This window comes from Bos javanicus, chromosome 10 (assembly GCF_032452875.1).
Source record: "Bos javanicus breed banteng chromosome 10, ARS-OSU_banteng_1.0, whole genome shotgun sequence".
In the NCBI taxonomy this organism is placed as follows: domain Eukaryota; kingdom Metazoa; phylum Chordata; class Mammalia; order Artiodactyla; family Bovidae; genus Bos; species Bos javanicus.
Genome location: NC_083877.1, coordinates 58,509,553 through 58,523,776, shown reverse-complemented (window position 1 = coordinate 58,523,776; position 14,224 = coordinate 58,509,553). Strand labels below are relative to the sequence as shown.

The 14,224-nt window shown below is 42.0% G+C and overlaps 1 protein-coding gene across 4 annotated transcripts in view; it reads left to right on the top strand.

Moving 5' to 3' along the window:
* The window catches only part of GLDN (gliomedin), a 60,137-nt gene that overhangs the window by 13,891 nt on the left and 32,022 nt on the right, over positions 1–14,224 (top strand). For all 4 annotated transcript variants that reach the window (XM_061428767.1, XM_061428766.1, XM_061428769.1 and 1 more), the window contains exon 2: positions 9,253–9,304. In XM_061428767.1, coding sequence (XP_061284751.1) covers positions 9,253–9,304 — 52 coding nt within the window. The remainder of the gene's footprint in view (positions 1–9,252; positions 9,305–14,224) is intronic.

Below are 14,224 nucleotides of genomic sequence, written 5' to 3'. Positions count from 1 at the left end.
GCAATCCTATGGACTGCAGCATGCCAGGCTTCCCTGTCCTTCACTATCTCCCAGAGTTTGCTCAAACTCATGTCCATTGAGTGGATGATGCCATCCAACCATCTCATCCTCTGTCACCTCCTTCTCCTCCTGCCCTCAGTCTTTCCCAGCATCAGGGTCTTTTCCAGTGAGTCAGTTCTTGCATCAGGTGGCTAAAGTATTGGAGCTTCAGCATCAATCCTTCCAGTGAATATTCAGGGTTGATTTCGTTTAGGATTGATTGCTTTGATCTCCTTGCTGTCCAAGGGACTCTCAAGAGTCTTCTCCAACACCACAGTTCAAAAACATCAATTCAATGCAGCCTAGCCTTTATGGTCCAACTCTCACATCTGTACATGACTACTGGAAAGCCAGAGCTTTGACTATACAGACCTTTGTTGGCAAAGTGATGTTTTTCCTTTTTAATACACTGTCTAGGTTAGTCATAGCTTTTATTCCAAGGAGCAAATGTCTTTTAATTTTACACTGCATTTTCATTGATGTTTGAGACCACTTTTCATTCAGCACCCCAGTCTCTGTCTGGCTGACCCAGCCCTAACCAGATGTCTCTACTCAAGAGAGCATGAAAGGTTTGTGTTATTTCCATCCAAAGCAGGGGCACATCAATAGCTCCTGGTTTTGCAGTGATATTGCTATGGGCAGGAGAGAGATGGCCATGTCTCAGGGACCCTAATAGGATAATCCTCAAATCTCCAGGTTCCCGTTTTCTAGGGATTAGTGGAGTATTTGCCAAAATAAAGTTATCTTAAGCAAATAGACACAAAGAGAAACAGTAACCACATACTAGATGTTTGGTTCCCATAATCTACTGGTTAAAAAGGAATAATATCTTTGGCTGAAGAGCACATTCCGTTCCCAGTTGACTAAGTAATCAATCAGTTCAGTTCAGTTCAGTTCAGTGGCTCAGTCATGTCCGACTCTTTGTGACCCCATGAATCGCAGCACGCCAGGCCTCCCTGTCCATCACCAACTCCCGGAGTTCACCCAAACTCTTGTCCATCGGGTCAGTGATGCCATCCAGCCATCTCATCTTATGTCATCCCCTTCTCCTCCTGCCCCCAATCCCTCCCAGCATCAGAGTCTTTTCCAATGAGTCAACTCTTCGCATGAGGTGGCCAAAGTACTGGAGTTTCAGCTTTAGCATCAGTCCTTCCAAAGAACACCCAGGACTGATCTCCTTTAGAATGGACTGGTTGGATCTCCTTGCAGTCCAAGGGACTCTCAAGAATCTTCTCCAACACCACAGTTCAAAAGCATCAATTCTTCAGCACTCAGCTTTCTTCACAGTCCAACTTTCACATCCATACATGACCACTGGAAAAACCATAGCCTTGACTAGACGGAGGTATTAATACTTATCAAACATCCACTATATGCTGAATGTCATTCTAATGCTGGCAAAGGGACCAGATGAGAGAATGGGGCATACAGGAAGAAGATGAAAGAGTTCTTACCAATAGATGCCTATTTGGTTGGGGAGCCAGAACAACATGAAGGAGCACAGTGATGTTGCTGGGCTGTAAAGGAATCAGTCAGTGGGGATGGAGGTCTTTGGGGAAGGTTGGGCAGGATTTGGCTGGACTCTGAAGATACCATTTGAACCAAGAGCACTCAGCCCCAAGCCATCGGCATGGGATGGCCAACATTTGTTCCCTTGCACCAACAAATGCCTGGACCTTTGGCTGATCTTCCTGTGGCGCTGCAAGAAGAAGGTCATGCCTCAGTATTTCATCCACAGACATGGCAAAGCCTACCTTCCTGTTGGGGTCTGTAGATTGTCATCACCACATCTTGGTCCCAGTGTGAATTCCTGCCTTTCAGAGGGATGAGTCTGGGGTAGCTGACCCCAGCTTCAGACTCCATGAGGGATTCCTCTAACACCTGTGGTCAAATTCTTCAGCAGCTGGGCCAAGGCTTTCCTAGCTTAATCCCAGGCTGATTATCCGCTCCCAGGAAGCTGTTTCTAAAGGACTATTTGCATGCACATAATAGCAGCAATTTGCACAATTAAGGAGAGCCATACAGTTGTCTAAGAAAAATGGAATTTAAGTTACAAAATAGGTCACATCTGAAAGGTGACTTGGAATTAAACAGCATCCTCCACAGCAAACCAGAGCCAGTACTTGGGGAACGGCAGAGAAGCTATGACAGGACACATTATTTCAGCAGCATGCAAACTGGTGGTGATGGGCAGGTTCGCTCTTTTACTTTTTTTTATGATCAGTCCTGACAGTCAAATGTGAGAGGAAGGGAGTTCAAGAGGGCAGCCGGCCAACCGCCTGAGGCTTTGTGTGCAGATGAGCAGTGGCAGTACACTGCATTTCGCTCTATTCATCTTGATGAGAAAGAAACACTTTTGATTAAGCCTTTCATTTTTGAACAGAAGAGACTGCTTGAAGCTGATGCAAAATCAACTAGTAAAAATCTAGTGTCTTGTTCACATTCAAAGTAAACTAAAGCAGAGATTTGCATTTCCTGTTGAATTTCACACAATTCCTTTTGCAAAATCTAAATGGTATAAAAATAGTAGTGTGTGCTAAGTCACTTCAGTTGTGTCCAACACTGTGTGACCCCATGGACCACAGCCTACCAGGCTGTCCATGGGATTCTCCAGGCAAGAATACTGGAGTCGGTTGCCAAGAGATCTTCCTGACCCAGGGATCAAACCCTCATCTCTTAGGTTTCCTCCATTGACAGGCGGGATCTTTACCACTAGCTTCACCTGGGAAGCCGCAAAAAATATAGATGTGGTACGAAATAGGACTTCTGTCCTGGAAGCCAGCTCTGGGAGCCTGGGCCAGCTACTTCACTTGATTTCTTTGGACCTCAGCTTTCTCCTCCCTCCTCCGCTTGACTCTAGGTCTCTGGGTGTCTCCCCCTACTTCCTCCCCAATTCCTCCTGGGAGTAGAATATGAAATCATCTGTCTACTTCAACTCTCTCATTTTATGGATAGGTCAACCCAAAGTAGCTCCATTCTATTTGTTTTCTATTTAGGGGGTTGGCAATTTATGTGGGAAAAAGAAAAATCTTATGATTAATAAACAACTTCAAAATCACTAGACAGCTATTCTAGTTCATTCTACATTCACTTGTCTAGAATAAACAGAGATCTGTCCAAGTTATTCCAAGTGATGGGCGTAATGAGGAATACATGACATTGTGATTCCTAGGGAAAGCTCTGTAATTAAAACCATCCTTTGGGCTCATATAATGTTTGCATGCTCTCTTCTCTCACTCTGAATTATTAAAAACACAGCAAGTAAAAACCACCCATAATCCCAATATATCTTTTCAAATGATATAAACTAATAAGTGAAAATTACCCTTTAATCTCCTAGTCTCAGTCTTCAATAGGAAACAAGATCTCAATGGTTTGGTTCATGAGCCTTCAAACTTTTCTCTGTGCTTATCCAGACATATCTAAATGTTCTTTTTCAACCAAAAAGTTCTACTGTTATGTGGCTTGTGCTGTTTTTATCACTCAGCAGTATGCTTTCAAGATTAGTACACATAGATCTACTTCATTCTTTTGCACCTGCTTAATAAGTGCCTTATTCTAAAGGAGATCGGTCCGGGGTGTTCTTTGGAAGGAATGATGCTAAAGCTGAAACTCCGGTACTTTGGCCACCTCATGCGAAGAGTTGACTCATTGGAAAAGACTCTGATGCTGGGAGGGATTAGGGGCAGGAGGAGCAGGGGGCGACAGAGGATGAGATGGCTGGATGGCATCACTGACTCGATGGACGTGAGTTTGAGTGAACTCTGGGAGTTGGTGATGGACAGGGAGGCCTGGCGTGCTGTGATTCATGGGGTCGCAAAGAGTCAGACATGACTGAGCGACTGAACTGAACTGAATAAGTGCCTTGTTGTGTGTGTGTGTGTATGTGTGTGTTAGTCACGTAGTCATGTCCAACCCTTTGTGACCCCCTGGACTGTAGCCCACCAGGCTCCTCAGTCCATGGGATTCTTCAGGCAAGAATACTGGAGTGGGTTGCCATTCCCTTCTCCAGGAGATCTTCCCGACCCAGGGATTGAACCCAGGTCTCCTACATTCCAGGCAGATTCTTTACCATCTGAGCCACCAGGGAAGCCCAATAAGTGCCTTACTGATAAACATTTAGATTGTTTGCATGCTTTTGCCATCACAGTGTAAAGATGAACATTCTCATCAGATATCCTTGTATAGTCTTCTTACAAGTGAGGTTCCCAGTTCATAGCATTTTCTTTCTCATAGAGGCTGCAAAATTAGTCCCATCTATTTTTAGTTTTAATTAAAGACAACTCAAGCCAACTGGTGCCAGATTAGCAAGAAGTCCATTATTTTTCTTCAGAGGCTTTTTCCTTGCCCCTGAATTGCCCAAGATTCCATGGGTTCTACTAGTCCAGTGAGACCAGTTCTGTATCCAGAGAGAAAACTGGGAGATCTGGTCAGGCCACAGATGGGACCTATTTGGGCTGTCTTTTCCTTCATTGCTGCCATATGTTATAAAAGTTGAAAGCAAGTCCCCATGTTTTGTGATATGTCTTCGTCCACTGCAGCATGACCTCAAGGTGACCCTGAGATGCCACAGCATTTCTTCTGGGAGGATGGCCCCACCTCCTCAGCAAAACTGACCTAAGCTATCCGGGGGTACCATTCTTTATGTTACACCCAGGTTGACAGCCATTGTCACCTGCTCTCAAGACAAGCTGTCCTTTGGAGACCATTGACATACTTTCCTACTTGAACCTATCTCACCAGTGGAAAAGTTCTAGGTCTGGAAACAGGTACTGTTCTGTGCACAGGGATACAGACAAAATAGCAAATTCTCCTGCTGTCAAAATGCCTTCATTCTTTGGAGGAAAGGCACAGGTAATAAACAAATGCATACAGAAGCCAAGATAATATTGGATAAAGGTGAGTGCTACACAGGCTGAAAGCCTTGAGGTGATGGGGACTGGCTGCTGGGGTTACTCTCAGGTAGGGAGTCAGGGAAAGCCTTCTTAATGATGTGGCATTTGAGCTGAGGCCTCTGTGAAGATGTGAGCAGTTTATAAGGCTTGGCAAAGACCAGAGGTGATGGTCAGTGTGATTGGAGTCGAACAGTGGTGGGGTGGGGGTAGATGGCCTTGAGAGAGGGCAGGGCCACGTCCCGCATGGATCCTGCCTGACACCCCCAGGGCTATGAGTTCTGAGGCTGTTTTCAGTTCACCATTCTCAAATCCTAAATGAAGATCTAGAAAGCCTGGTATACTAAATATGACTCCTTAACTTGACAAGCTAGGTTTTATGACTTTCAATTTTGAATTTTCTGATTTTCATCCAAATTCATAAGCATTATTATTACAGAAAAAAAAATGTTTCTGGTTTTCTTATGGTCATACCTTTTCATACCATGTTTTACTTTGATACAATCTTATATAAACCATGTTTGTTAAAGAATATTCCCAAGTGAAGACTGACACAATTTACTGGTAAATATCTAAGTTAACTTTTAGCATATAAATGAAGCCAAAAGGTCAGGAAATGAAAACTCCATCTTTATCACTTTTATAGAAGCTATGCTAACACTCCAGTGATGAACATAAAAGAGAGAAAGGTTAATTTTCCCTATTGATGCTCCTGTTGTTTCCAACTACTTCTCCTGCTGTGATCCCCCAGGCAACAAATGAGGCATTTATGAAGTCTCTAATGGTTCTCTCAATGAACAATTATGCATATTTTAAGAAGATAAATTTTGTAGTGCAGCTGATTGCACGAATTTATGAAAATGACCCAAAGCAGTGAATCGAAATTTCTTCTGGCTATGTTATAATACTCATCCGAGCCACAACAGAAAATACAGTAGACCTAGAATCAGGAAACCTGGAGTTGAGCCCAGCTTTTCCACGCGCAAGCTGTGTGACCTTGAGTAAATGACATCACCTTGCTAAGCCTCTCTGTTCTTATCTATACAAAAGGGAGAGTCCCACTGCCCAAAATACTTCAGCTTAGAGAGTTTTGGGGGCTAGGAGGGAACGGTTTATGTTGGGAGGGACACCTGGGATGTCCTAATGCATTGCTGGGCTGGAGGTGGTATATGGATGTTTGTTTTATTATTCATCTTATACTGTAGGCACACATTTTATATTTTTGTGGTATATATGATATATTTCACAATAAATTTCCAAAGTAGTCAGTAGGCACCTGTGACACACTTCACAAACAGTAAATACAGTACAAGTCTTCCTCCAGGTCCCCTAGAAAACAAAATAAACCTATAGAAGACAAAACAAATTTTCCCTTCAAATCAAAACAAGTTTTTTTTAAAAAGAGTTTGAGAGAGAAATCAGCAAAATTTTTGAATAAAACAAAAGTGCATTTTGTTTTATTAAGTGCGGGCATTAGTATAGCTCCTTCCCACCCTGGCTCTCTACTCCTCCTTACTTAAGGAGGAGTTTTTAGGTTTTAGTTCTCCTTTTTAAGGTTCTCTCCAGAAATAGTCTAGAAAGTCATAGACAAAGAGAATCTGGAAAGTAGCAAGAGAGAAAGTGTATAGAAGCATTTTCATATGTACTACTTTTTTACTTAAATGAAAGCTTCTCTATATCTTGTTTGTTTTTTTTTTTTCATTTATCTTAGCAATCTTTCAATATTGGCTTTATGGATTTAAATTTAGTCTTTACCACAGTATTTCATTGTATGAATATGCTACAATTTCTCTAACCAGACTTTGCTGATAAATATTGAGGTTGTTTCTAACTTTTGCTCTTGCCCACATTTCTAAAATAACCATCTTTGTACATATATCCTGTCATACATACATGAGTGTATCTGTAGGATAAATCATAAAATATAATGAGTCAAAAGACAGATCCATTTAAATCTGAGTAGATATTGTCAAAATGCCCTCCAAAGAGGCAGTGTCCCTTTGCATTTCCATCAACACAGTATGAGAGTGCTCCTTTCCCAATACCCTTGGGGAAGTACTCTGTTGTTATTTTTATTTACAAACCGAAAAGGTAAAAATAGTATTTCATAATTGGATGTGTTTCTTCAGCTACAAGTGAAGATAAGACACTCTTATTTTCCTTCTTTGAGCTTTCTGCCTGGATCCATTGCCCATTTTCCTTTGTTTTTTGTTCCTTTACTCATTGCTTTGTAGCAGCTCTTTGTATACAAGCTCTTTGCATAATTATTCTAAGTTTGTGTTTCTCCTTTGTTATTGTTTATACTATTTTATGTCTTATAGAAATGTTTAATTATTAGACAGTCAAATTTATCACATTTTTCCTATATATAGTATGGGGATTGTTTCTTCCTTAGAAAAGTCTTTCCTACTCTAATACCATTATAAATATTTTTCCAAAGGTCTCCTTCAGTATTTTTACTAGCTTGTTTTTAACTTTAAAATTTTCAACTAATGCTGCTCAATTAACTTTTTTAGTGTAAGGAGTGAAATAGGGATCTGTATTTATGTTTTCCCCTAGATGTGTATCCAGCTGTCTCAACTCCATTTCCCAATTGATAAGGTTTCTTCCCACAGTTTTGAAATGCCACCTTACTTGGGTTTAAAATGTTCTCTATGTATGAATTTGAAATTCTTAGATGGTAAACTGATAAATTAACTAAATCATCCCTGGCATATCCAAGAGACCATCAAAACAATAGTGTAAATAGAGTTTGCTTATCCCATACCAGGCCCTGTTGTGAGTGTACTGCATGTATTCAATCATGTATCCACATAACCATGCTATAAGTAAGGTAGGTACTGTTAGCTCCTTTATAGACAAGGATGCTGCAGCACAGAGAGGTTAAGTAACTTTCCCTAAGTCACACTATTTGTGAATGACAAACCCGTGATTTGAACACAAGCAATTTGACTTCCCGATTCATGCCTTCATCTGTACTTTCTGCTGCCTTCACAAAATAGAACACACTTTTGTGTAAGCTTCCTACATCCAAGGAGCTGTTCTAAGAACTTCATATATAACTTCACTTAAGTTTCACAGCAATCCTAAGATGTTGCTGCTAAGTAGCTTCAGTCGTGTCCGACTCTGTGCGACCCCATAGACGGCAGCCCACCAGGCCCCACCATCCCCGGGATTCTCCAGGCAAGAACACTGGAGTGGGTTGCCATTTCCTCCTCCTAAGATGTTAAGTACTACTAATAGCCCCATTTCACAGATAAGCAAACTGAGACAGAATGGAATTTGTTGTTTTAGTCTCTCAGTTGTGTCCGACTCTTTTGCAGCCCCATGGACTATAGCCCCGAATGTAGCCCACCAGGCTCCTCTGTCCATGGAATTCTCCAGACAAGAATACCAGAGTGGGTTGCCATTTCCTTCTCCAGGGGATCTTCCTGACCTAGGGATTGAACCTGTGTCTCCTGCATTGGCAGGCAGATTCTTTATCACTAAGCCACTAGGGAAGTAGAACTAGAGAACAGAAAGAGCGAGGGAGATGGTGTGAGATGAGGCCAGATATAGAGGAATTTTGCTGTATCTTTAGAGCAGCAAGGCATCACAAAAGTGATTGAATCAGGGCTGACCCAATCAGATTTGGGTTTTGTGAAGCTCACAAGCAACAGCATGGAAAATGAATGGGGGCAGAGGGGAGAGTGTATAGTGGTGTGTGGAAATCTTGTGTCAAGCTGATAGCATGGTGCAGTGACCATGCATTCCAGATGGACATCCAATGGCAAGTAAGCAGTGTCCCCATGACATGAGAATCACTGCTCTAAGGGCAGTTTCCACACGCCATGCATGGAGCTCCCTAACCCTGAAAGCAGCAATTCATATAATCTACATTTTCAGGAGAAACCGAAACAGCAAGGAGTCAAGTACCTTACCCATACCCACTTACAGAGTTAAGTATGTGCTTCAGACTGCTAAGTTCACCAGTCCTGTTTATTCAGATCCACAGATTGAGTCCTTCAGACACTGGGGAGCCAGCTTGGGTTTAGATTTGGCTGTTCCTCCCCCATCCTCTGCCTTCTCAGAGTTTGATAGAAATCAAGGAGATTCTGTTGATGACGTCAATAGAAATAGCTGCTGATACAAGAAAAATCTTTATCTTTAGCTCTTTCAGGGGTGTCTTTTCAGTTTTAGGTTAACTTTTCCTCGGACTTCTACCTGTTCTTCTGAAGCTATTTTGGAAATTTTTATAATTGTTTTCTGCTTGTCTGAATACACAGCAAGTTCAGGGTCTACTGCCTACCGTGCTGCTGGTAATGGTCCTCTCTTCCCACAGATCCGAGTAATGGTGGACCTGTGCAACAGTACCAGGGGCATCTGCCTCACAGGTAAGCTGGCCAGCATTGACCAAGAGCAGCTCACATGGGGAGCGCGTGTACTGGCCGAAGGGCCTGGGGCAGAGTGAACACCTAGGAACTCCTTAGCTTTATGAAAATGCTTGCTGGTTTACTTGTATACCAGATGTTTTCAATGGGCTAAAACTCAGTAGTAACATAAATTTTGAAAAACAATAATATTTTTGGTATTGCCATAGAAATCCAGCCATGGCAAAGAACTAGGTCTTGGGTAATTAGAAATATGTGGTACCTTGAACTGAGGCCAACACTAATTCCCATTAGTGTTTTAAAAGGGAAAAGAAAGGAAAAAGACCTTGCTAAGTAGTAGAGAGCCCTTACCAGAAGTAGTTATTTCCCCATATCGTACATATAGCTTGAATGGGAAGCTCTAGACGCAAACTGCTAATTAGTCAAGAAAACTTTTTTATGACGATTTCTCTATGCGGTGCCTACTATGTGCTCGATGGGACTGGAAGTTGGTCACACCCTGTCCCCTTCTATTCAATGAATCAAAGACAAATAGAAAGGAAGGACGGAATTAACCTCAAGGCACATCAAACCTTAGGACCTGGAATGGCTGATGGATGGAGCAGGGAAAGAGAGTCATGGTGTTTGGTTTTCTTTGGCTGCAAGGCATGTGGACATGCAGGATCTTAGTTCCCTTGACTAGGAATCAAACCGAAACCCGTGTCCCCTGCAGTGGAAGGGCAGAGTCTGAATCACTGAACAGCCAGGGAAGTCCCTGGGGAGTGGTCTTGGTGTGATTATACCTGACTCTGGCAGAGATTGGCTTCTCATCTCAGGGGAGGAGTGCCTGCCCACTGCCTTCAGAGCTCACAAACTCACATGCGGAATGCTGCTCTGGCCAAAGGGCTGGGGACAGAATGAGTACCTAGAAACACTTTAGGTTATGAAAATACACGTTGATTTGCTTTTACCAGACATTTTTAATGGGCTAAAAATCAATTTAAAATTATGAAAAATAATAACATTTTCATTATTACCATAGTAGTATGACCATGGAAAATAACTAGGTCTTGGGTAATCAGAAATGTGTGGTACGTTGAACTGAGGCCAGTCACCCAGTCATCACCCTCTGCCCCAACCAGGCACTGACCACCAGGGACAGGCCCACAGTGCCTGGTCGCAGACACTGCATTTCCTGTCTCTTTGAAGGGGGTGCAGCATTCTGAGGAAACAGAGGGAAGTTATTTTTGCATTAAAAGTCTATTATGGAGAGATCCGGATCTTAGATGGCAGGGTAGGAAGATCCTGAGCTCTCATCCTCCCATGGACACACCGAAACTACGACTACTTACAAAACAATTATCTCCGAGAACAACCTGAAGTCTAGCAGAACAGATTTTCTAAACTAAGGACAGAAAGAAAAGGACACAGTGAGGGACCCATGTAGGATGAACAGAGACACAGTCTAGTCAAACCTGCACCCCCAGTGCAGCAACCCACAAGCAGGAGGGATGTCACAGCCACAGAGATTCCCCCCGAAGAGCAAGGGATCCAAGCCTCACATCAGGCTCCCCAGCCTGTGGGACGTGCATAGGGAAGACGAGCCCCCACGACACCTGGATTTGAAAACCAGTGAGACTTTCATTCAGGAGAACTGAAGGGCTGTGGGAATCTGGGACTCTGCTCCTTGCATACACATTCATTCACTCTAACTTCCAGCACAGAGGCAGCAGCTTGAAAAGTGCTTGGGTCACATAAGAAGGAGATTCACTGATGAATTTTAAGGCATGTGCTGGAGGGACAGGGATCTGGAGGAACTTCCTCTGGGAATGGAAGTGCTGGCAGACACCATTTCTGTTACTCTCCACCAAACTGACACTGTGTGCCCCACCCCGATGCTCCCTTGAGGACTGACTCCAGCCAGTCCCTCCAAAATACATCTTGCCTTGCCCTACCCAGAGGGCAGCCCTAGCTGGCACCAACCCCCCTCCAAAGCAGCTCCCACTTTAGGGGGCCAGCCCCACACCACAGAGCACTCGCAATAGTCCCAGCCTGGCCTTGAAGCCAATTGCACTGGAGCTAGCTCCACACATCAGCAGGCCTGCAGCAGTGCTCTGGTGACCTGGGGCGATTGCACCATTGAGCCGCACCTTCTACACAAGGCCACTCTTCTACAACTAGGAGATGTAGCCAACACCCTTAATACATAGAAACAAGCACAGAGAGTTAGGCAAAATAAAGAGACAAAGGAATATCTTTCAAATGAAAAAATAAATAAATAAAAATAACACAAATCACCAGAAAAGGAGCTAAATTAAACAAAGATGAGCAATTTACAAGATAAAGTGTTCAAAGTAACAGTCATAAAGATGCTCACCGACTCGAGAAAACAATGGATGAACTCAGTGAGAATTTCAACAAAGAGAGAAAATATAAGAAAAAAGAACCAATCAGAACTGAAGAATACAGTAACTGAAATGAAAAATACACTGGAATGAATGAACAGCAGATTAGAGGATGCAGAACAGATCAGCAGTCTGGAAGACTACAGTCTGGGAGAACAGTGGGAATCACCTGATCAAAATACTGAAAAGAAAAGAGAACTTTAAACAATTAGATAGTTTGAGACCTCTGGATAAAGAGTACTAATATTTGCATCACAGGGGTCCCAGAAGAAGACAGAGAGAGAAAGGGACAGAAATCCTACTTAAAGAAATAATGTCTGAAAACTTCCCTTGCCTGTCAAAGGTAACAAACATCCAAGTAAAGGAAGCACAGAGAATCCCCCAAAAAGACGAACCCAAAGAGGTCCACACCAAGACACATTATAATTAAAATGTCAAGAATTAAAGAGAGAATCTTAAAAGCAGCAAGAAAGAAAACCTAATTATGTACAAGGAAACCCCCATAAGACTATCAGCTGTTTTTTCAGCAGAAACTTTATAGGTGGGAAGGGAGTGGCATGATATATTGAAAGTATTGAAAGAAAAAAATTTACAGCCAAGAATACTTTACCCAACAAGGTCATCATTCAGAATTGGAGACATAAAAAGTTTTGCAGTCAAGAGAAAGCTTGTAAAGGAGTTCATTACCACTAAACAGACCTTACAAGAAATGTTTAAAAAAAAAAAAAATTCTTTAAATAGAAAAGAAAAGGCCATAGTTAAAAATAAAATTATGAAAGAAAAACATCTCCATGATAAAGGCAAACATATAGTAAAGGTAGTGAATCAACTACCAAGGAAGTTAGTATTAAGTTTAAAAGGCAAAAAGTAGTAAAATTATCTATAACTAAAATAATTAGTTCAGTGATGCACAAATAAAAACATGTAAAATATGATGTCAGAAACAAAATGAAGGAAAGGAAGGTAAAAGTGTAATGTTTGTAGAACGTGCTCAAACTTAAGTGACCACCAACTTAAAAGAGACTGTTTTATACATAAGTTGTTATATGTGAACTTTTTACTAAGGAGACAAAAGTCTTGTACTCAGAAAACTGGGCTTTCCATGTGGCTCAGTGGTAAAGAATCTGCCTGCCAATGCAGGAGACACAGGTTCAGTCCTTGGGTCAGGAAGACTCCTTGGAGAAGGTAATGGCAACCCACTCCAGTACTCTTGCCTGGGAAATCCAATGAGCAGAGACGCCTGGCGGGCTACAGTCCACGGGGTCGCAAAAGAGTCAGACATGGCGACTGAACAACAAAAACAACTCAAAAATCTACATTTCAATTCAGTTCAGTTGCTCAGTAGTGTCTGACTCTTTGTGACCCCATGAACTGCAGCACGCCAGGCCTCCCTGTTTATCACCAACTCCCAGAGTTTAATCAAACTCATGTCCATCGAGTTGGTGATGCCATCTAACCATCTCATCCTCTGTTGTCTCCTTCTCCTCCCACCTTCAATCTTTCCCAGCATCAGGATCTTTTCCAATGAGTCAGTTCTTTGCATCAGGTGGCCAAAGTATTAGAGTTTCAGCTTTAGCATCAGTCCTTCCAATGAATATTCAGGACTGATTTCCTTTAGAATGGGCTAGTTAGATCTCCTTGCAGTCCAAGGGACTCTCAAGAGTCTTCTCCAACACCACAGTTCAAAAGCATCAATTCTTTGGTGCTCAGTTTTCTTTATAGTTCAACTCTCATATCCATACATGACCACAGGAAAAACCATAGCCTTGACTAGACGGACCTTTGTTGACAAAGTAATGTCTCTGCTTTTTAATATGCTGTCTAGGTTAGTCGTAGCTTTTCTTCAAGGCACTGATAAAAGAAACTGAGGATGACACAAACAGATGGAAAGATGTATTGTATTCATGACCTGGAAGAATTAAGATTGTCAAAATGACTATACTACTCAAAGCAATCTACAGAGTCAATAAAATCCCTATCAAAATGCTGATGTTATTTTTCACAGAACTGAAATAACCCTAAAATTTGTATGAAACCACAAAAGACCCCACATAGCCAAAGCAATCTTAAGAAAGGTGAACAAAGAACTTCAAATTTCCTCATTTCAAACAGTATTGCAAAGATAGCAATCAAAACTGTACGGTTCTTTTTTAAAAGAAATATTGGAGCGTAGTTGATTCACAGTGTTGAGTTACTTTCTGCTGTATAGCACAGTGACTCAGAACTGCATGGAATTGGCACACAAACAGACACACAAATCAACGGAACAGAGTAGATGCTTCTATCATCAATTTATTATGACAAGGGAGCCAATAACAGACAGTGGAGAAAGACAATCTCTTCAATAAAACGGTGCTGGGAAACTGGACTGCCACATGCAAAAGAATGACGCTGGATCACCATCTGCAAAAATAAACTCAAGACAGATTAATGGCCTAAATATAAGATTTGAATCCGTAAAACTCCTAGAAGAAAACAAGAAGTATACTCTTTGACATCAGCCTTAGCAGTAAATTTTGGCTCTGTATCCTCAGGTACA